The sequence below is a fragment of the Xenopus tropicalis genome, chromosome 6 (assembly GCF_000004195.4).
Source record: "Xenopus tropicalis strain Nigerian chromosome 6, UCB_Xtro_10.0, whole genome shotgun sequence".
Taxonomy (NCBI): Eukaryota; Metazoa; Chordata; class Amphibia; order Anura; family Pipidae; genus Xenopus; species Xenopus tropicalis.
In genome coordinates, this window is record NC_030682.2 from 928,409 (window position 1) to 951,244 (window position 22,836).

General features: G+C 52.9%; 1 protein-coding gene across 3 annotated transcripts; it reads right to left on the minus strand.

Moving 5' to 3' along the window:
- Positions 1-488: 488 nt before the first annotated feature.
- On the minus strand, positions 489-22,044 carry LOC108645390. 3 transcript variants are annotated; one of them, XM_031903625.1, is made up of 17 exons: positions 21,917-22,044; positions 12,568-12,674; positions 12,199-12,320; positions 10,877-11,013; positions 10,572-10,709; positions 9,723-10,140; positions 9,574-9,639; positions 7,943-8,021; positions 7,245-7,867; positions 6,926-7,168; positions 3,518-3,616; positions 2,277-2,470; positions 2,007-2,181; positions 1,574-1,730; positions 1,247-1,400; positions 973-1,084; positions 489-863 (listed from the first exon to the last, which is right to left on the minus strand). In XM_031903625.1, exons 1-17 carry the CDS (start codon positions 21,941-21,943, stop codon positions 676-678), a joined length of 3,039 nt encoding a protein of 1,012 aa, XP_031759485.1. In that variant the 5' UTR covers positions 21,944-22,044; the 3' UTR covers positions 489-675. The 3 variants fall into 3 exon arrangements, with proteins under 3 accessions (XP_031759485.1, XP_031759487.1, XP_031759486.1); XM_031903627.1 differs by having other exon boundaries at positions 21,906-22,041; XM_031903626.1 differs by lacking the exon at positions 21,917-22,044 and adding an exon at positions 14,741-15,298.
- Between the last annotated feature and the right edge of the window lie 792 nt (positions 22,045-22,836).

The following is a 22,836-nucleotide window of genomic DNA, read 5'->3' on the forward strand; positions in this document are numbered from 1 at the left end:
GGAGGAGTCCCAAGCCGGACTTGGATTTCTTACTATTGAGTGCTATTCTGATACCTACTGGGAGCTGCTATCTTGCTCCCTTCCCATTGTTCTGCTGATCGGCTGCTGGGGGTGAGGGGGGGGGGGATATCACTCCAACTTGCAGCGCAGCAGTAAAGTGTGCCTGAGTCTGAGCTTTCAGAAGGAGCAAGCGCTACACATTAGAACTGCTTTCAGCTAACCTTTTGTTTCTCCTACTCCCATGTAACTGGAGGAGTCCCAAGCCGGACTTGGATTTCTTACTATTGAGTGCTATTCTGATATTTAGCACTAGGTGGGGCATGGGAGCACTTCTAGTAATCAGGGAGCTGCTATCTTGCAACCTTCTCATTGTTCTGCTGATAGGCTATCACTCCAACTTGCAGCACAGCAGTAAAGAGATACTGAAGTTTATCAGAGCACAGGTCACATGGCTGTGGGCACCTGGGAAAGTAAGAATATGGCTAGCCCCCTGTCAAATTTAAAAATTAAATATAAAAAAATCTGTTTGCTCATCTTTTCCGATGACAGAATCCCTTTAAAAAAAGCCTTGATTGAAAGTGAGGGGGTTTCTTTGGTCTTTCTTACAGAGCGATAGTTACCCTACTTTCTATAGAGGGATAGTTACCCCTGCCTTTCCCATAGCCTCTTATTCTATCAGTGTTGCATGGGTGGCTCTTCGTCATCGTCGGAGATCTCCTCTGCGGGGATGGCACGCAGGTTATTGGCCCTCACGCTGGTTAAGGAGACGCACACTGACATTAGCTCTGACAGTGCCTGAGGGGTAATTCCCGACCCATCCAGGCTCAGCTGCGTGACTGACACTTGCTTCAGAAACCGCAGACCTGGAAAGGGCACAGTGCTGAGAAGAAGGAGATGCCATGCTGAATGCTAAAGAGAGACGCTAGGGTCTGTGTGGCTCATTGTGCCCCCTAGTCCTCGCTCGTTACTCACCCTTATTAGTGATGCGAGTCCGGCTTAGATTTACTTTCACAAGGTGCCTGCAGTGCCGAATACCGTGTTTCAGAACATTATCCCCCACGTTTGTATCGGACAGACCGAGAACCTTCATAGAGAGACATTATGTCACAGCCATACTAAGTCACACCAAGGGGCCCAAAGTCTCTACCCATCAGCAATGTTTGGCCCACACAGGAGCAAACTGGCCCTTTAGTAGACTGGATCCCAGCAATGGGGCGTTCCACTCCAAATCTGTGATTTCACTCACCTGAAGGTGCGGAAGATGAGGAATGCACCGAGACACCCCCCTGCTGGTCACCTTGGTTCTGTCCAGGCTAAGATTCTCCAGGTTCCGCAGGCCCCGCAGATGAAGGAGTCCAGAATCAGACACGGACGTGTTACAAAGAGACAGGGTCCTCAGCCTGCACAAACGACAGGGCACATAATGGGCAGGTATCCATACGATGAAACTGGCGTAAGGCCTGAGGCAGGACAAGGTGGCTACTGCCCTTATATACATAATGCACACAATGGGACAGGCCAACGTGACTGGTATTAGGGCAGTGATCTCTGTATAAGTAACTGCTGCACTCACATATCCAGTGCCGAGATGTACTGCACCCCCTGATCAGTAATTTGGGTGTGGTCCGTTAGATCCAACTCTATAAGAGATCGTAACCCAGACAGATAGGAAAGTCCAAAATCCGAGAGACATCTTCTTCCAGGTAGGACCACCCGAGTGAGAGATAGACCTAGAGGGGAGAGAGACTGAGTATAACAGACAGAGGTTTTGCTAAGAAACAAACTGGGTATGAGAGGTAGAATAGATATGAGAAACATGGGCCTTACTAACAGACTGAATGGGTATAAGAGAGACAGGACATAGTGTGAGACAGACTAGATATGAGAGAGACAGGCCCTGCTGAAGAGAAGACTAATAAAAAGGGTGTGGGGGTAAGGTAGTTGGGCCAAGAGCCTATATTCTAAAGTGTCTGTAAGGATTTAAAATGGTCAGGAGAGACACTCACCAGATAATCCTTCCAGCACTTTGTCTGAGTTGAGAGACACCACTCCAGACAGTGTAAGTGTTGAGAGTGCAGGAAGGGACGTGACCATCATGAGAGAGTGCTGTGAAACCTGAGTGTGATCTAGATGAAGTGTGTGCAGATGCTTGAGAGCGACGAGTGAGGAGACGTCTGAGATCTGATCAAAGACAGAGTAGCGAGACGCCGTGTGTGACACGTGTGAGACTGTATATATAATATACACACACCCTATAGAGACACATCCGGCCCTACCTGATTGTGCTTCACACTCACAACCCGCACTTCCGCCATGCGTTGGCTCAGCACACTCAGGGAGCTCTCACTCACAGCCGTCCGATTCACACTCAGGTAAGTGAGGGAGCACTGAGCTTGGAGCAGAAAGCTGCACAGTCCTTCGTCGCTTACTTTTGTCTGATCCAGGATGAGCTGCGAGAGATGCTTCTGCCCTGAGAGACAGAGAGAGACAGTCATTGGGGCTATGGGGCCTAAATACCCAGTGAGAAGCCACTTGCACAAATCCATAAACAGTCACAGGCTATTATATATATATAAATATTACACTCACCCATACCCTTATCCTACCCCCCCCCTCCCGAGTACTGCATCCTACTAAGTAGACTCCCACCTCTACCTCTTCAGTTAGTCTTAGTCATTGCAACTTTCTCTTCTCTTGTATCCTCATATGTCCCCTGTTCCTCTCAGAGCCACTGGCTGCACCAACTACTCTAACTGGCTCTCTCTCATTGGCCAGGCTTGAGCTGGGATTCAAAATAGGCCCGGGCATTCCCAGTACCCAGAGGCACAAACAGACCCCCCCAGCCCAATAAATAGTGAGTGTCTGTGGCACCTTACAGCCCCCCCGGCATTCCCAGTACCCAGAGGCACAAACAGCCCCCCCCAGCCCAATAAATAGTGACTGACTGTGGCACCTTACAGCCCCCCCTGGCATTCTTAGTACCCAGAGGCACAAACAGCCCCCCCCAGCCCAATAAATAGTGACTGACTGTGGCACCTTACAGCCCCCCCTGGCATTCCTAGTACCCAGAGGCACAAACAGCCCCCCCCAGCCCAATAAATAGTGACTGACTGTGGCACCTTACAGCCCCCCCGGCATTCCCAGTACCCAGAGGCACAAACAGCCCCCCCCAGCCCAATAAATAGTGACTGACTGTGGCACCTTACAGCCCCCCTGGCATTCCCAGTACCCAGAGGCACAAACAGCCCCCCCCCCCCAGCCCAATAAATAGTGACTGACTGTGGCACCTTACAGCCCCCCTGGCATTCCTAGTACCCAGAGGCACAAACAGCCCCCCCCCCAGCCCAATTAATAGTGACTGTAAGTTACTAATTGCCATACAGGGCAATGTTGTAGCACCAATAATAATTGCTTCCCTTTAATGCCGAGGGCCCTGAATGGCGGCTTTTCTACTACTGAGGGACTGACCCGGGGGCCAAGCCTGGGAGCGGGGATTACATGGTTGCAGGACACTCACCCAGGAGATGCAGCAGGCAGCTGTCAGTCAGCTTCGGGCAGGCACCAAGGTTCAGATACTGCAACTTGTGTAAATGTTTCATAACTCTCAGGCCCTGGTCTGGGAAACACGTGCAGTGAGGAACATACAGTACAGACACGTACCCAGCGTGCTCACATACAGGCAATGGGGCACACACAATACCACTGTAAAATGGCAGCCTGAAGAAGGGACCCCCAAATCAGCAAAGCTTCCCTTACAGCAGCCGCTAAAGGGGTCACCTGTCCCCTGTGCGCCACTCCTGTTCTACTTCTCTCATCTACTTGTCATACATACACACATTAACCTGTGAGTAAGTACTAGAGATACAGGTAAGTACATACATGCACACACTAACCTGTGAGTAGGTACATACATGCACACACTAACCTGTGAGTAGGTACTAGAGATACAGGTAAGTACATACATGCACACACTAACCTGTGAGTAGGTACTAGAGATACAGGTAAGTACATATATGCACACACTAACCTGTGAGTAGGTACTAGAGATACAGGTAAGTACATACATGCACACACTAACCTGTGAGTAGGTACATACATGCACACACTAACCTGTGAGTAGGTACTAGAGATACAGGTAAGTACATACATGCACACACTAACCTGTGAGTAGGTACTAGAGATACAGGTAAGTACATATATGCACACACTAACCTGTGAGTAGGTACTAGAGATACAGGTAAGTACATACATGCACACACTAACCTGTGAGTAGGTACATACATGCACACACTAATCTGTGAGTAGGTACTAGAGATACAAGTACATACATGCACACACCAACCTGTGAGTAGGTACATACCCGCACACACTAACCTGTGAGTAGGTACTAGAGATACAGGTAAGTATATATATGCACACACTAACCTGTGAGTAGGTACTAGAGATGCAGGTAAGTACATATATGCACACACTAACCTGTGAGTAGGTACTAGAGATGCAGGTAAGTACATACATGCACACACTAACCTGTGAGTAGGTACTAGAGATACAGGTAAGTACAACCCGGATTCCAAAAAAGTTGGGACACTAAACAAATTGTGAATAAAAACTGAATGCAATGATGTGGAGGTGCCAACTTCTAATATTTTATTCAGAATAGAACATAAATCACAGAACAAAAGTTTAAACTGAGAAAATGTACCATTTTAAGGGAAAAATATGTTGATTCAGAATTTCATGGTGTCAACAAATCCCAAAAAAGTTGGGACAAGTAGCAATAAGAGGCTGGAAAAAGTAAATTTGAGCATAACGAAGAGCTGGAAGAGCAAATAACACTAATTAGGTCAATTGGCAACATGATTGGGTATAAAAAGAGCTTCTCAGAGTGGCAGTGTCTCTCAGAAGCCAAGATGGGGAGAGGATCCCCAATTCCCACAATGTTGCGCAGAAAGATAGTGGAGCAATATCAGAAAGGTGTTACCCAGCGAAAAATTGCAAAGATTTGGCATCTATCATCATCAACTGTGCATAACATCATCCGAAGATTCAGAGAATCTGGAACAATCTCTGTGCGTAAGGGTCAAGGCCGTAAAACCATACTGGATCCCCGGGATCTCCGGGCCCCGACACTGCACCACAAACAGGAATGCTACTGTAAAGGGAATCCCAGAATGGGCTCAGGAATACTTCCAGAAACCATTGTCAGTGAATCCACCGTGCCATCCGCCGTTGCCAGCTGAAACTCTACAGTGCAAAGAAGAAGCCATTTCTAAGCAAGATCCACAAGCTCAGGCGTTTTCACTGGGCCAGGGATCATTTAAAATGGAGTGTGGTAAAATGGAAGACTGTTCTGTGGTCAGACGAGTCACGGTTCAAAGTTCTTTTTGGAAATCTGGGACGCCATGTCATCCGGACCAAAGAGGACAAGGACAACCCAAGTTGTTATCAACGCTCAGTTCAGAAGCCTGCATCTCTGATGGTATGGGGTTGCATGAGTGCGTGTGGCATGGGCAGCTTGCATGTCTGGAAAGGCAGCATCAATGCAGAAAAATATATTCAGGTTCTAGAACAACATATGCTCCCATCCAGGCGCCATCTCTTTCAGGGAAGAGCCTGCATTTTTCAACAAGATAATGCCAGACCCCATTCTGCACCAATCCCAACATCATGGCTGCGTAGGAGAAGGATCCGGGTACTGAAATGGCCAGTCTGCAGCCCAGATCTTTCCCCTATAGAGAACATTTGGCGCATCATAAAGAGGAAGGTGCCACAAAGAAGGCCCAAGCCGATGGGACAGTTAGAGGCCTGTATTAGACAAGAATGGGAGAGCATTCCTATTCCTAAACTTGAGAAATTGCTCTCCTCGGTCCCCAGATGGCTGTTGAGTGTTGTAAGAAGAAGGGGAGGTGCCACACAGTGAGAGTTGTAAGAAGAAGGGGAGATGCCACGCAGGGGGGGGGGAAATGGCCTTGTCCCAACTTTTTTGGGGATTTGTTGACACCATGAAATTCTGAATCAACATATTTTTCCCTTAAAAAGGTACATTTTCTCAGTTTAAACTTTTGTTCCGTGATTTATGTTCTATTCTGAATAAAATATTAGAAGTTGGCACCTCCACATCATTGCATTCAGTTTTTATTCACAATTTGTTTAGTGTCCCAACGTTTTTTGGAATCCGGGTTGTACATACATGCACACACTAACCTGTGAGTAGGTACTAGAGATACAGGTAAGTACATACATGCCCACACTAACCTGTAAGTAGGTACTACAGATACAGGTAAGTACATATATGCACACACTAACCTGTGAGTAGGTACTAGAGATACAGGTAAGTACATACATGCACACACTAACCTGTGAGTAGGTACATACATGCACACACTAACCTGTAAGTAGGTACTACAGATACAGGTAAGTACATATATGCACACACTAACCTGTGAGTAGGTACTAGAGATACAGGTAAGTACATACATGCACACACTAACCTGTGAGTAGGTACATACATGCACACACTAACCTGTAAGTAGGTACTACAGATACAGGTAAGTACATATATGCACACACTAACCTGTGAGTAGGTACTAGAGATACAGGTAAGTACATACATGCACACACTAACCTGTGAGTAGGTACATACATGCACACACTAACCTGTAAGTAGGTACTACAGATACAGGTAAGTACATATATGCACACACTAACCTGTGAGTAGGTACTAGAGATACAGGTAAGTACATACATGCACACACTAACCTGTGAGTAGGTACATACATGCACACACTAACCTGTGAGTAGGTACTAGAGATACAGGTAAGTACATACATGCACACACTAACCTGTGAGTAGGTACATACATGCACACACTAACCTGTAAGTAGGTACTACAGATACAGGTAAGTACATACATGCACACACTAACCTGTGAGTAGGCTACAGGAGCTCAGGTTGAGAGATTTAAGGCTTGGGAAGTGCTGCAGGTGTCGAATCAGTTCATTGGTGCAGTACTGGTAGCATTTGAGGGAAATCTGGCGGATTGGGCAGCCTCCAAACAGCTCTAGTGTTCTCGGACGCAAGGCGCGCTCTTTGATCATGTGATCAATAATAAGCTCCACTATTTCCGGGGTGACGCGGGAAAAAGAGCGAGAATACTGCATGGAGGGGGCTGTGTTAAAGAGAACAAATACGGAAGTTACAGAATGGAGTGTTAGAGAGCGCCAGGCAGAAGGGAGAATGCTTACCAGCAATGAGATGAAGGACTGCTTGCAGCGAGAAGTGGCGCAAGCTGGGAGGAGCCTGCACTCTCTCGCTTATGGTGGGCGGTCTCTCAGAGTTCCCCTGTCGCAGCTCTGCCGCAGCTCTTGCCTCTCTCCGGGTCTCGCTTATGGCGGGAGGTCTCTCCGAGTTCCCCTGTCGCAGCTCTGCCACAGCTCTTGCCTCTCTCCGGGTCTCGCTTATGGTGGGCGGTCTCTCAGAGTTCCCCTGTCGCAGCTCTGCCGCAGCTCTTGCCTCTCTCCGGGTCTCGCTTATGGCGGGAGGTCTCTCCGAGTTCTCCTGTCGCAGCTCTGCCGCAGCTCTTGCCTCTCTCTGGTTCTCGCTTATGGCGTGAGGTCTCTCCGAGTTCTCCTGTCGCAGCTCTGCCACAGCTCTTGCCTCTCTCCGGGTCTCGCTTATGGCGGGAGGTCTCTCCGAGTTCTCCTGTTGCAGCTCTGCCGCAGCTCTTGCCTCTCTCCGGGTCTCGCTTATGGCGGGTGATCTCTCTGAGTTCCCCTGTCGCAGCTCTGCCGCAGCTCTTGCCATGACCAGCAGGGGGGCCTCTGGAGAAGGAAGTGCATCAGTGGGACACCCTCCCCGATTGCTGTCTCTGTGAACAAGTGATGCCATTAACTCTCATATCCCATGGTAAGTAGCGGGCGCGGGTACGGTACCAATAACTCACTGGAGTCTCCTGCCATGTTCCGGCCACAGGTGCGCGTTCCCTGGGGGCTGCCTGTGCGCATCATCCCCATCATTCACTCCTAAATGGGAATAACAGAAAGGGAATGGCAAATACATAGAAATACAGGGGGCACACACTCATCATAAGCCCTGTTCTCCCATACGGGGGACCAGCTCCTGAAGCCTTATGCTAACAGACTGTAAGCTCTTTGGGGCAGGGATCTTTTCACCTCTTGTATCGGTTATTGGTTGCTTTGTATGTTACTCTGTATGTCCAGTGTATAAACCCACTTATTGTACAGCGCTGTGGGGTATGTTGGCGCTTTATAGATACATGTTTATAATAATATTCCTTCCCATATGCTGTCTGTCCTGTCTCCATTCTGAGAGGGGGGGTGTACCCAATCAGAATTGGATACCTGGCCTGTTTGTGCTCTGTGAGGGGGGTGTACCCAATCAGAATTGGCTGTCTGTCCTGTCTCCAATCTAAGAGGGGGGTGTACCCAATTAGAATTGGCTGTCTGTCCTGTCTCCATTCTGAGAGGGGGGTGTACCCAATCAGAATTGGCTGTCTGTCCTGTCTCCATTCTGAGAGGGGGGTGTACCCAATCAGAACTGGCTGTCTGTCCTGTCTCCAGTCTAAGAGGGGGCTGTACCCAATCAGAACTGGCTGTCTGTCCTATCTCCAGTTTAAGAGGGGGGTGTACCCAATCAGAACTGGCTGTCTGTCCTATCTCCAATCTAAGAGGGGGGTGTACCCAATCAGAATTGGCTGTCTGTCCTGTCTCCATTCTGAGAGGGGGGTGTACCCAATCAGAATTGGCTGTCTGTCCTGTCTCCAGTCTAAGAGGGGGCTGTACCCAATCAGAACTGGCTGTCTGTCCTGTCTCCAGTCTAAGAGGGGTTGTACCCAATCAGAACTGGCTGTCTGTCCTATCTCCAGTCTAAGAGGGGTTGTACCCAATCAGAATTGGCTGTCTGTCCTGTCTCCAGTGTAAGAGGGGTTGTACCCAATCAGAACTGGCTGTCTGTCCTATCTCCAGTCTAAGAGGGGTTGTACCCAATCAGAATTGGCTGTCTGTCCTGTCTCCAGTGTAAGAGGGGGCTGTACCCAATCAGAACTGGCTGTCTGTCCTATCTCCAGTGTAAGAGGGGGCTGTACCCAATCAGAACTGGCTGTCTGTCCTATCTCCAGTCTAAGAGGGGGCTGTACCCAATCAGAATTGGCTGTCTGTCCTGTCTCCGTTCTGTGTGGTGGGTGTACCCAATCAGGGATGACTTCCTGGCCTGCCTGCTCTCTATCTGGGCTACAACATGGCAGTGTGTGGCATGGCTGAAGTGCACCAGTTCCTGTGGCTAATATAACTAGGAGAGCTGGAGGTATATACACAGGGCAAACACTCATATATAAAGTCTGAGTCTCTGTCTCCCCCTGCTGGTACTGAATAGTGTAATAGCTTAACCAATCATTACACTGCATGCTAACGTTGGGTCCTTACTGGCCCTTCTAGGGTACAGCACGGCTAGTAATTGCCACAGGGGGCACGAGAGTCGGACAGGCATGGAACTGCCCCAGGGGCAAGTACATGTATATCCCTACACAGCAGCCGGACACACTATGGCCCGTTTTACCTTCTATCTGATGTTGCTCGTTGCCAGCCGCTTCCTGCTCCTGTAAGAGCAATGTACGTCCTGGTCCTGCAAGCAAATACATCAATGAGCTCCCTAAAAGGCCACCTACCCCCAGTTGTGATTCACTGAACATACTGCCCGTTACTTACCCCAGTTGTGCAGAGGCCTGGGGAGTGGGCCCTCTCTCAGGTGGACATTGAGGGTGACAGATTGAGCTGGGGCAGTCAGTGCCGCTCTAACCACGCCTCCTTCAGCAATCAGATCCTGGGGTTCAGGGGGCATGTTTAGAGGCGCAGACACACTGGGACCTTCTGCGTTGGAGTTTGCTTCCTGCACAGCGGGGGGGTTCTGCCTGGGACATACACACAGAGTAGCATTAGGCGTCAGTCCGAGCTCATCCAGACTACGGGAAAGATCTACGTCGGAGAAGTGCCTGGCAGGATAGCTGCTCCGAAGGCTGCAGGGGCCGAGCGACGGTTCTACCAGCTGCACGTGCTCATACACCTTCTGTAACGGGGAGTCCGCTGCCAATGCCAGATGTACTGAGCGACCACAAGGGAGGCGCACCTGAGGGACACAATGTCACATTGCAGGAGTTTGGCCCAATAAACCTACTTATCGGACACATAGCTGCTCAAGCAGGGTGTTGGGAAGGCTCCCAAACATGGGCCAATAAGCTGCCAACTTGGTCTGGTGGGACAAAGCTGGAAACCCTTATTGTGGCCAATAATGCTTTTGTGTGGCCCACTCATCCAAACAGCAGGGGGCGGGGGATTCCAGGCATGAAAGGTACAACAGAAGAAGAAAACCTTCATCATCAGCATAGGAAGGGATTCCTTACTGTAAGGGCAGTCAGGTTATGGGGTTCCCTACCCAGAGAGGGGGAATGAGTGATACATTGGGGGTGGGGAGGAAAGGGGATCTCACCATCAGCATAGGAAGGGGTTCCTTACTGCAAGGGCAGTTAATGAAAGGCCTTTCCCACTAGGGGTACTTACCATAAGGGCACAGGAGTTGTGAGGCTTGCCTACACATGGGCTCTCAGACTTCAGACACTTTTGGGGTGTGACCATGCGCCCCTTCTCCTGCTGGGACCTGCGATCCTCGGCAATGCGCTGCAGCACAAGGTCACGTTCCTAGAGAGACAGTCGGACATCACCCAATGAGATCACGGGATTCCATACCTATATCTATAGTCTCATTCCCCCCCCCAGCACTCTCCACTTATCCTATGTAAGCTGACCCTCCATCCCACGCAGTACTGCCACAGCCTCCCTCTCGGACCCCCCTTAGAGTCTCCTACCTTCTCCTTGTTGCGTTTAGTCTCCTTCATATTTTGTGCCAGGCTGGCACTCTGCTTTGTATCGTACTCTCTCCAACGCAGGGTATGGCGAGACATGACCAGTGGCTGAGACTCACGCTCTAGGGACACAGTCGCGTCTGTCAGAACAAAAGGCCACGGGGTAAATTCAACAGGTAGAAGAGTGCAAATATATGGAAGAACATAAAAAAACTGAGCCACAGAGAAGACCCCGAGCCACAGGGAAGACAACAATAAGAAATAAATATACAAACAGAGATCAAGGGTCTCATCTCCAAACAATTAATAGGGCTATCATGTCCGGGGGCCACATCCCATCGTATTAGCGCTCAGATACCCCCTGATGTAATACAGAGGAAAGAGGAGTGTTTGGATGGAGAGGAGAGAGGAACAGAGGAAAAGTATTACTAAAAGCGATCAACCCAGCTGCCAATCCCTCTGCCTCTGATTAGGCCCCTCCCTCTGTCATGTGACTCATGAAAGGGGTGTGACACCCGCAGAGCCACCGCCTGCTCTGTGCCGCGGCTAGGCTAGACAGTAGGGCCACCAACCCTCAGTCACCTCATGATGTTCCTCAGGGACAACGGCCTACATAGTGTGACTCCTGAAAGGGGTGTGACACCCACAGAGCCACCACCTGTTCTACGCCGCGGCTAGGCTATACGGTAAGGCCACCAACCCTCAGTCACCTCATGATGTTCCTCAGGGACAACGGCCTACATAGTGTGACTCCTGAAAGGGGTGTGACACCCGCAGAGCCACCGCCTGCTCTGTGCCGCGGCTAGGCTAGACAGTAGGGCCACCAACCCTCAGTCACCTCATGATGTTCCTCAGGGACAACAGCCTACATAGTGTGACTCCTGAAAGGAGTGTGACACCCGCAAAGCCACCGCCTGCTCTATGCCGCGGCTAGGCTAGACAGTAGGGCCACCAACCCTCAGTCACCTCATGATGTTCCTCAGGGACAACAGCCTACATAGTGTGACTCATGAAAGGGGTGTGACACTCGCAAAGCCACCGCCTGCCCTACGCCGCGGCTAGGCTATACAGTAGGGCCACCAACCCTCAGTCACCTCATGATGTTCCTCAGGGACAACAGCCTACATAGTGTGACTCACGTAAGGGGTGTGACACCCGCAGAGCCACCGCCTGCCCTACGCCGCGGCTAGGCTAGACAGTAGGGCCACCAACCCTCAGTCACCTCATGATGTTCCTCAGGGACAACGGCCTACATAGTGTGACTCTTGGTGCTACTCTGTTCAGCAGCAGAAGAACTGGCCAGGTGGCCAATGGGATCTTCTCACCTGAAGGACACAAATCTCTTAGTCCACCTTCAGATTTTGGGGGGTTGAAGGCCATTATTGCCCCTAAGTCAGCCTCTGGATGGCTCTGCAAGGTGCCCCGGTGCTGTCTCCCGTTCAGGATCCTGCCGATGAGGGAAGCAATACATATAAACGTTGTAGAACATAACACCCCCCTGCCCCCCAATAAATACACCAAACCACCCAATCACTACTGTTCCACTCCTGCTCTATTCAGGAGAGAAGCTTAGACCCTTTTTAAGCATTTGTGGTGCCCCATTTCCCTGGGTCATGTTTGGAGCTGAGAAGGGAACAGACCCCAATAGCCCCCAATAATACCTTCATTCCAAAACGTGGGATTTGGCTACTTACCACTCCACAGCCTCCTGTACCCTGAAACATCCAGCTGTAAATGCTGCCTGAGCCTGGGACTCCCCAAAACCCATCTCATATAGAGCTTGGAACAGCTCTGCGACTGTCTGTGGGAAGAGCAATGGGTAACCAGCGGCATCCATATGTACAATAGACTCACCCTAATATTGCACTAAGCGACTCCTCCCCCCCTGCAGTGGCCCCCCTGTTCCACGAGAATGTAGAGACCTTCCTGTTAACGGGAATGCAGCGCCCACGCACCTTCCATAGGCATTTAGTACCACTAGAGTGCAGTGCCACGCACCTTCCATAGGCATTTAGTACCACTAGAGTGCAGTGCCACGCACCTTCCATAGGCATTTAGTACCACTAGAGTGCAGTGCCACGCACCTTCCATAGGCATTTAGTACCACTAGAGTGCAGTGCCACGCACCTTCCATAGGCATTTAGTACCACTAGAGTGCAGTGCCACGCACCTTCCATAGGCATTTAGTACCACTAGAGTGCAGTGCCACACACCTTCCATAGGCATTTAGTACCACTAGAGTGCAGTGCCACGCACCTTCCATAGGCATTTAGTACCACTAGAGTGCAGCGCCCACGCACCTTCCATAGGCATTTAGTACCACTAGAGTGTGCAGTGGCCACGCACCTTCCATAGGCATTTAGTACCACTAGAGTGCAGTGCCCACGCACCTTCCATAGGCATTTAGTACCACTAGAGTGCAGTGCCACGCACCTTCCATAGGCATTTAGTACCACTAGAGTGCAGTGCCATGCACCTTCCATAGGCATTTAGTACCACTAGAGTGCAGCGCCCACGCACCTTCCATAGGCATTTAGTACCACTAGAGTGTGCAGTGGCCACGCACCTTCCATAGGCATTTAGTACCACTAGAGTGCAGTGCCACGCACCTTCCATAGGCATTTAGTACCACTAGAGTGCAGTGCCACGCACCTTCCATAGGCATTTAGTACCACTAGAGTGCAGTGCCACGCACCTTCCATAGGCATTTAGTACCACTAGAGTGCAGTGCCACGCACCTTCCATAGGCATTTAGTACCACTAGAGTGCAGTGGCCACGCACCTTCCATAGGCATTTAGTACCACTAGAGTGCAGTGCCCATGCACCTTCCATAGGCATTTAGTACCACTAGAGTGCAGTGGCCACGCGCCTTCCATAGGCATTTAGTACCACTAGAGTGCAGTGGCCACGCACCTTCCATAGGCATTTAGTACCACTAGAGTGCAGTGCCCACGCGCCTTCCATAGGCATTTAGTACCACTAGAGTGCAGTGCCACGCACCTTCCATAGGCATTTAGTAGCACTAGAGTGCAGTGCCCACGCGCCTTCCATAGGCATTTAGTACCACTAGAGTGCAGTGCCATGCACCTTCCATAGGCATTTAGTAGCACTAGAATGCAGTGCCCACGCGCCTTCCATAGGCATTTAGTACCACTAGAGTGCAGTGCCACGCACCTTCCATAGGCATTTAGTAGCACTAGAGTGCAGTGCCCACGCGCCTTCCATAGGCATTTAGTACCACTAGAGTGCAGTGCCATGCACCTTCCATAGGCATTTAGTAGCACTAGAATGCAGTGCCCACGCGCCTTCCATAGGCAGATAGTGCCACTAGAGTGCAGTGCCCACGCGCCTTCCATAGGCATTTAGTACCACTAGAGTGCAGTGCCATGCACCTTCCATAGGCAGATAGTGCCACTAGAGTGCAGTGCCCACGCGCCTTCCATAGGCATTTAGTACCACTAGAGTGCAGTGCCATGCACCTTCCATAGGCATTTAGTACCACTAGAGTGCAGTGCCACGCACCTTCCATAGGCATTTAGTAGCACTAGAGTGCAGTGCCCACGCACCTTCCATCGGCAGATAGAGGCACTAGCAGGCAGTTACATATGTTGTTGTAGAATAGTAATGATCAGCACCAGTCCTGCTTATTGCACAAGGGGGGGGGGGATACTTTCCCTTTAATGATCAGCACCAGTCCTGCTTATTGCACAAGGGGGGGGGGGGATACTTTCCCTTTAATGATCAGCACCAGCCCTATTCATTGCACTCATGTTGCACGCGGGGGGGGGGGGGGGGGGGGGGGGGGGGGGGGGGGGGGGGGGGGCAGTGTCTCTGTTAAGTCTCCCCTGTGTTCTGCTCCAACTCACCCCTTTTCCTGTTGGTTCCTCCATGTTATACCAGTAACTTCCTTCTCAAGCGCCTCCGGTAGTCCGTCTCGCAGACCTTCCCCTGGAACCTTTCACTTTCTGTTCCCTAAGCCCCACCCCCACTCACCGTGTCAGTGAGACGTGCCTTGTGCTCTCACACTCTCTTTATTCACACTGACAGCGTTCCCCCTCGCACACTACTGAGACTGCTACTCACACACTCACTTACAATATTAGTCTTGCACTCTCTCTATTCTGACCCTTGCACTCTCTCTATTCTGACCCTTGCACTCTCGCACACTCCCCACTCTCACATTCTCCCACAGGCAGTTACACACTCACACAGTGTTTCTCCATACATACTGGGTATGCTGGGCTTACACACTCAGTGCTCCTCCCTTGCACACCACTAGACACACCCACAGCAGCCTGTCACAATTACACACACTCCTATTCACCCAACTCTTCTGGCTGTTGCTGCAGGGTGCTACCCCTGCGCCTCACTATAGGGCTCCCCCTTACACAGGGCACTTGCGCCTCACTATAGGGCTCCCCCCTTACACAGGGCACTTGCGCCTCACTATAGGGCTCCCCCTTACACAGGGCACTTGCGCCTCACTATAGGGCTCCCCCCTTACACAGGGCACTTGCGCCTCACTATAGGGCTCCCCCCTTACACAGGGCACTTGTGCCTCACTATAGGGCTCCCCCCTTACACAGGGCACTTGCGCCTCACTATAGGGCTCCCCCTTACACAGGGCACTTGCGCCTCACTATAGGGCTCCCCCCTTACACAGGGCACTTGCGCCTCACTATAGGGCTCCCCCCTTACACAGGGCACTTGTGCCTCACTATAGGGCTCCCCCCTTACACAGGGCACTTGCGCCTCACTATAGGGCTCCCCCCTTACACAGGGCACTTGTGCCTCACTACAGGGCTCCCCCCTTACACAGGGCACTTGTGCCTCACTATAGGGCTCCCCCCTTACACAGGGCACTTGTGCCTCACTATAGGGCTCCCCCTTACACAGGGCACTTGCGCCTCACTATAGGGCTCCCCCTTACACGAGGCACTTGCGCCTCACTATAGGGCTCCCCCCTTACACAGGGCACTTGTGCCTCACTATAACGGCTCCCCCTTACACAGGGCACTTGCGCCTCACTATAGGGCTCCCCCTTACACAGGGCACTTGCGCCTCACTATAGGGCTCCCCCTTACACGAGGCACTTGCGCCTCACTATAGGGCTCCCCCTTACACAGGGCACTTGTGCCTCACTATAGGGCTCCCCCTTACACAGGGCACTTGCGCCTCACTATAGGGCTCCCCCTTACACAGGGCGCTTGTGCCTCACTATAGGGCTCCCCCTTACACAGGGCACTTGCGCCTCACTATAGGGCTCCCCCTTACACAGGGCACTTGTGCCTCACTATAGGGCTCCCCCCTTACACAGGGCACTTGTGCCTCACTATAGGGCTCCCCCTTACACAGGGCACTTGCGCCTCACTATAGGGCTCCCCCCTTACACAGGGCACTTGTGCCTCACTATAGGGCTCCCCCTTACACAGGGCACTTGCGCCTCACTATAGGGCTCCCCCTTACACAGGGCGCTTGTGCCTCACTATAGGGCTCCCCCTTACACAGGGCACTTGCGCCTCACTATAGGGCTCCCCCCTTACACAGGGCACTTGCGCCTCACTATAGGGCTCCCCCCTTACACAGGGCACTTGTGCCTCACTATAGGGCTCCCCCTTACACAGGGCACTTGCGCCTCACTATAGGGCTCCCCCCTTACACAGGGCACTTGTGCCTCACTATAGGGCTCCCCCCTTACACAGGGCACTTGTGCCTCACTATAGGGCTCCCCCTTACACAGGGCACTTGTGCCTCACTATAGGGCTCCCCCCTTACACAGGGCACTTGTGCCTCACTATAGGGCTCCCCCTTACACAGGGCACTTGCGCCTCACTATAGGGCTCCCCCCTTACACAGGGCACTTGCGCCTCACTATACGGCTCCCCCTTACACAGGGCACTTGCGCCTCACTATACGGCTCCCCCTTACACAGGGCACTTGCGCCTCACTATAGGGCTCCCCCCTTACACAGGGCACTTGCGCCTCACTATAGGGCTCCCCCCTTACACAGGGCACTTGCGCCTCACTATAGGGCTCCCCCCTTACACAGGGCACTTGTGCCTCACTATAGGGCTCCCCCCTTACACAGGGCACTTGTGCCTCACTATAGGGCTCCCCCTTACACAGGGCACTTGCGCCTCACTATAGGGCTCCCCCTTACACAGGGCACTTGCGCCTCACTATAGGGCTCCCCCTTACACAGGGCACTTGCGCCTCACTATAGGGCTCCCCCCTTACACAGGGCACTTGTGCCTCACTATAGGGCTCCCCCTTACACAGGGCACTTGTGCCTCACTATAGGGCTCCCCCCTTACACAGGGAGCTTGTGCCTCACTATACGGCTCCCCCTTACACAGGGCACTTGTGCCTCACTATAGGGCTCCCCCTTACACAGGGCACTTGCGCCTCACTATAGGGCTCCCCCTTTACACAGGGCGCTTGTGCCTCACTATAGGGCTCCCCCTTACACAGGGCACTTGCGCCTCACTATAGGGCTCCCCCCTTACACAGGGCACTTGTGCCTCACTATAGGGCTCCCCCCTTACACAGGGCACTTGCGCCTCACTATAGGGCTCCCCCCTTACACAGGGCACTTGCGCCTCACTATAGGGCTCCCCCCTTACACAGGGCACTTGCGCCTCACTATAGGGCTCCCCCTTACACAGGGCACTTGCGCCTCACTATAGGGCTCCCCCCTTACACAGGGCACTTGTGCCTCACTATAGGGCTCCCCCTTACACAGGGCACTTGCGCCTCACTATAGGGCTCCCCCTTACACAGGGCACTTGCGCCTCACTATAGGGCTCCCCCCTTACACAGGGCACCTTGCGCCTCACTATAGGGCTCCCCCCTTACACAGGGCACTTGTGCCTCACTATAGGGCTCCCCCTTACACAGGGCACTTGCGCCTCACTATAGGGCTCCCCCCTTACACAGGGCACTTGCGCCTCACTATAGGGCTCCCCCTTACACAGGGCACTTGCGCCTCACTATAGGGCTCCCCCCTTACACAGGGCACTTGCGCCTCACTATACGGTTCCCCCTTACACAGGGCACTTGCGCCTCACTATAGGGCTCCCCCCTTACACAGGGCACTTGCGCCTCACTATAGGGCTCCCCCCTTAACAGGGCACTTGTGCCTCACTATAGGGCTCCCCCCTTACACAGGGCACTTGCGCCTCACTATAGGGCTCCCCCTAACAGGGCACTTGCGCCCACTATAGGGCTCCCCCTTACACAGGGCACTTGCGCCTCACTATAGGGCTCCCCCCTTACACAGGGCACTTGCGCCTCACTATAGGGCTCCCCCCTTACACAGGGCACTTGCGCCTCACTATAGGGCTCCCCCCTTACACAGGGCACTTGCGCCTCACTATAGGGCTCCCCCTTACACAGGGCACTTGCGCCTCACTATAGGGGCTCCCCCTTACACAGGGCACTTGCGCCTCACTATAGGGCTCCCCCCTTACACAGGGCACTTGCGCCTCACTATAGGGCTTCCCCCCTTACACAGGGCACTTGTGCCTCACTATAGGCTCCCCCCTTACACCAGGGCACCTTGGCCTCACTATACGGCTCCCCCCTTACACAGGGCACTTGCGCCTCACTATAGGGCTCCCCCCTTACACAGGGCACTTGGGCCTCACTATAGGGCTCCCCCCTTACACAGGGCACTTTTGCCCGCCCCTCACTATAAGGCTCCCCCTTACACAGGGCACTTGCGCCTCACTATAGGGCTCCCCCTTACACAGGGCACTTGTGCCTCACTATAGGGCTCCCCCCCTTACACAGGCACTTGCGCCTCACTACTAGGGCTCCCCCCTTACACAGGGTGCTTGTGCCTCACTATAGGGCTCCCCCCTTACACAGGGCACTTGTGCCTCACTATACGGCTCCCCCTTACACAGGGCACTTGCGCCTCACTATAGGGCTCCCTCCTTACACAGGGCACTTGCGCCTCACTATAGGGCTCCCCCCCTTACACAGGGCACTTGTGCCTCACTATACGGCTCCCCCCTTACACAGGGCACTTGTGCCTCACTATACGGCTCCCCCTTACACAGGGCACTTGCGCCTCACTATAGGGCTCCCCCCTTACACAGGGCACTTGCGCCTCACTATAGGGCTCCCCCCTTACACAGGGCACTTGCGCCTCACTATACGGCTCCCCCTTACACAGGGCACTTGCGCCTCACTATAGGGCTTCCCCCCCTTACACAGGGCACTTGCGCCTCACTATAGGGCTCCCCCCTTACACAGGGCACTTGTGCCTCACTATAGGGCTCCCCCCTTACACAGGGCACTTGTGCCTCACTATAGGGCTCCCCCCTTACACAGGGTGCTTGCGCCTCACTATAGGGCTCCCCCCTTACACAGGGCACTTGTGCCTCACTATACGGCTCCCCCTTACACAGGGCACTTGCGCCTCACTTATAGGCTCCCCCCCTTACACAGGGGCACTTGTGCCTCACTATAGGGCTCCCCCCTTACCACAGGGCACTTGCGCCTCACTATAGGGCTCCCCCCTTACACAGGGCACTTGTGCCTCACTATAGGGCTCCCCCCTTACACAGGGCACTTGTGCCTCACTTAGGGCTCCCCCTTACACAGGGCACTTGTGCCTCACTATACGGCTCCCCCCTTACACAGGGCACTTGTTGCCTCACTATAGGGCTCCCCCCTTACACAGGGCACTTGCGCCTCACTATAGGGCTCCCCTTACACAGGGCACTTGTGCCTCACTATAGGGCTCCCCCTTACACAGGCACTTGTGCCTCACTATAGGGCTCCCCCCTTACACAGGGCACTTGCGCCTCACTATAGGGCTCCCCCCTTAACACAGGGCACTTGCGCCTCACTATAACGGTTCCCCCTTACACAGGGCACTTGCGCCTCACTATAGGGCTCCCCCCTTACACAGGGCACTTGTGCCTCACTATACGGCTCCCCCCTTACACAGGGCACTTGTGCCTCACTATAGGGCTCCCCCTTACACAGGGCACTTGTGCCTCACTATAGGGCTCCCCCTTACACAGGGCACTTGCGCCTCACTATAGGGCTCCCCCCTTACACAGGGCACTTGCGCCTCACTATAGGGCTCCCCTTACACAGGGCACTTGCGCCTCACTATAGGGCTCCCCCCTTACACAGGGCACTTGCGCCTCACTATACGGTTCCCCCTTACACAGGGCACTTGCGCCTCACTATAGGGCTCCCCCCTTACACAGGGCACTTGCGCCTCACTATAGGGCTCCCCCCTTACACAGGGCACTTGTGCCTCACTATAGGGCTCCCCCCCTTACACAGGGCACTTGCGCCTCACTATAGGGCTCCCCCCTTACACAGGGCACTTGCGCCTCACTATAGGGCTCCCCCCTTACACAGGGCACTTGCGCCTCACTATAGGGCTCCCCCCCTTACACAGGGCACTTGCGCCTCACTATAGGGCTCCCCCCTTACACAGGGCACTTGCGCCTCACTATAGGGCTCCCCCCTTACACAGGGCACTTGCGCCTCACTATAGGGCTCCCCCCTTACACAGGGCACTTGCGCCTCACTATAGGGCTCCCCCCTTACACAGGGCACTTGCGCCTCACTATAGGGCTCCCCCCTTTACACAGGGCACTTGCGCCTCACTATAGGGCTCCCCCCTTACACAGGGCACTTGTGCCTCACTATAGGGCTCCCCCCTTACACAGGGCACTTGTGCCTCACTATACGGCTCCCCCCTTACACAGGGCACTTGCGCCTCACTATAGGGCTCCCCCCTTACACAGGGCACTTGTGCCTCACTATAGGGCTCCCCCCTTACACAGGGCACTTGCGCCTCACTATAGGGCTCCCCCTTACACAGGGCACTTGTGCCTCACATATAGGGCTCCCCCCTTACACAGGGCACTTGCGCCTCACTATAGGGCTCCCCCCTTACACAGGGTGCTTGTGCCTCACTATAGGGCTCCCCCCTTACACAGGGCACTTGTGCCTCACTATACGGCTCCCCCTTACACAGGGCACTTGCGCCTCACTATAGGGCTCCCTCCTTACACAGGGCACTTGCGCCTCACTATAGGGCTCCCCCCTTACACAGGGCACTTGTGCCTCACTATACGGCTCCCCCCCTTACCACAGGGCACTTGTGCCTCACTATACGGCTCCCCCTTACACAGGGCACTTGCGCCTCACTATAGGGCTCCCCCCCTTACACAGGGCACTTGCGCCTCACTATAGGGCTCCCCCCTTACACAGGGCACTTGCGCCTCACTATACGGCTCCCCATTACACAGGGCACTTGCGCCTCACTATAGGGCTCCCCCCCTTACACAGGGCACTTGCGCCTCACTATAGGGCTCCCCCCTTACACAGGGCACTTGTGCCTCACTATAGGGCTCCCCCCTTACACAGGGCACTTGTGCCTCACTATAGGGCTCCCCCCTTACACAGGGCACTTGCGCCTCACTATAGGGCTCCCCCCTTACACAGGGCACTTGCGCCTCACTATAGGGCTCCCCCCTTACACAGGGCACTTGTGCCTCACTATAGGGCTCCCCCCTTACACAGGGTGCTTGTGTTACTTGTGCCACTGATCAGCCAACCAAACTTGCCATTAGCTAGTCACACAAACTTGCTGTCCCACTGTGACCCAGGAACCACTGCACTCAGTGTCACAGCCACAGGCACTAACCACACGCCTCATACACTCACTCACTGACACACCAACCCACACTCACACTCCTATTCTCACTCACACTCCTATTCTCACTCACACTCCTATTCTCACTCACACTCCTATTCTCACTCACACTCCTATTCTCACTCTAACCCACCCAGCCACACTCACTGCTCCACTGCCACCCACCCAGTTTAACCCTGTAACACACCCATTCATGCTCCTATAAACTCCCACCGCTACTTAATTGCGGTCCTACAGCAACACAACCCGCTAACACAACAGCTGCTCTCACTCCTCCACACACCGTGCTCCTGTGAGGGATCAAAAGCAGATTGGTGCGCTAGACTGTCAGTCTTTCTTACCAGCCACTTACATGTCCTGAAAATCTTTCCCCACCCATTCAGCAACTCCACGTGATTTGATTGGCTGAGCTCCTACAGCAGCTTCGTCTGAGCTTTTGCCCCTCACATGAGCTCGGTGTTTCTCCCAAACAATCCTCTTGAAAGGCGGGTCCAATGACCACGCCCACATGCGCCTAGCTGATTGGCTATCAGGAACCTAAGGGGAGGGGCCACTACGAAAGACTTTTGCTGTTGTCAGAGAACGTATGTTGCTGACTGTACCACTGTAGTTATATTACAGGGGGTTATAAAAGCAAAGTTGCCAACTCCTTGAAGTACAACAGATGGGAGACACCAACTTAAGCGAAAATGTTGTCTATTATATCTCGTCTTATATAACTGGGAACCGGCCATATAACCTGCCCAATAGATCTGTATGGGATTGGGTACAGCCCATGTATGGTACAGGGGGAACCTGCCCACCCTGTGAGGGATCAAACGCAGATTGGTACGCTAGACCGTCAGTCTTTTTTACCAACCACTTACATGTCCTGAAAAATCTTTCCCCACCCATTCAGCAACTCCACGTGATTTGATTGGCTGAGCTTTTGCCCCTCACATGAGCTCGGTGTTTCTCCCAAACAATGCTCTTGAAAGGCGGTCTAAATACCACGCCCACATGCGCCTCGCTGATTGGCTTTTAGGAAGCTAATGGGAGGAGTCACTGTGACTGATTTTTGCTGTTGTCTGATTGAGTCAGAGAGCGCAGGTTGCAGACTGTACCACTGTAGTTATATTACAGGGGGTTATAAAAGCAAGGTTGTCAACGCCTTGACGTATTAGAGATGGGAGACACCAACTTAAGCGATAATAGTATGTCTGTTATATATTTTCTGTATGTCTGTTATATCTTGTCTGTTATATCTTGTCTGTTATATCTTGTCTCATATAC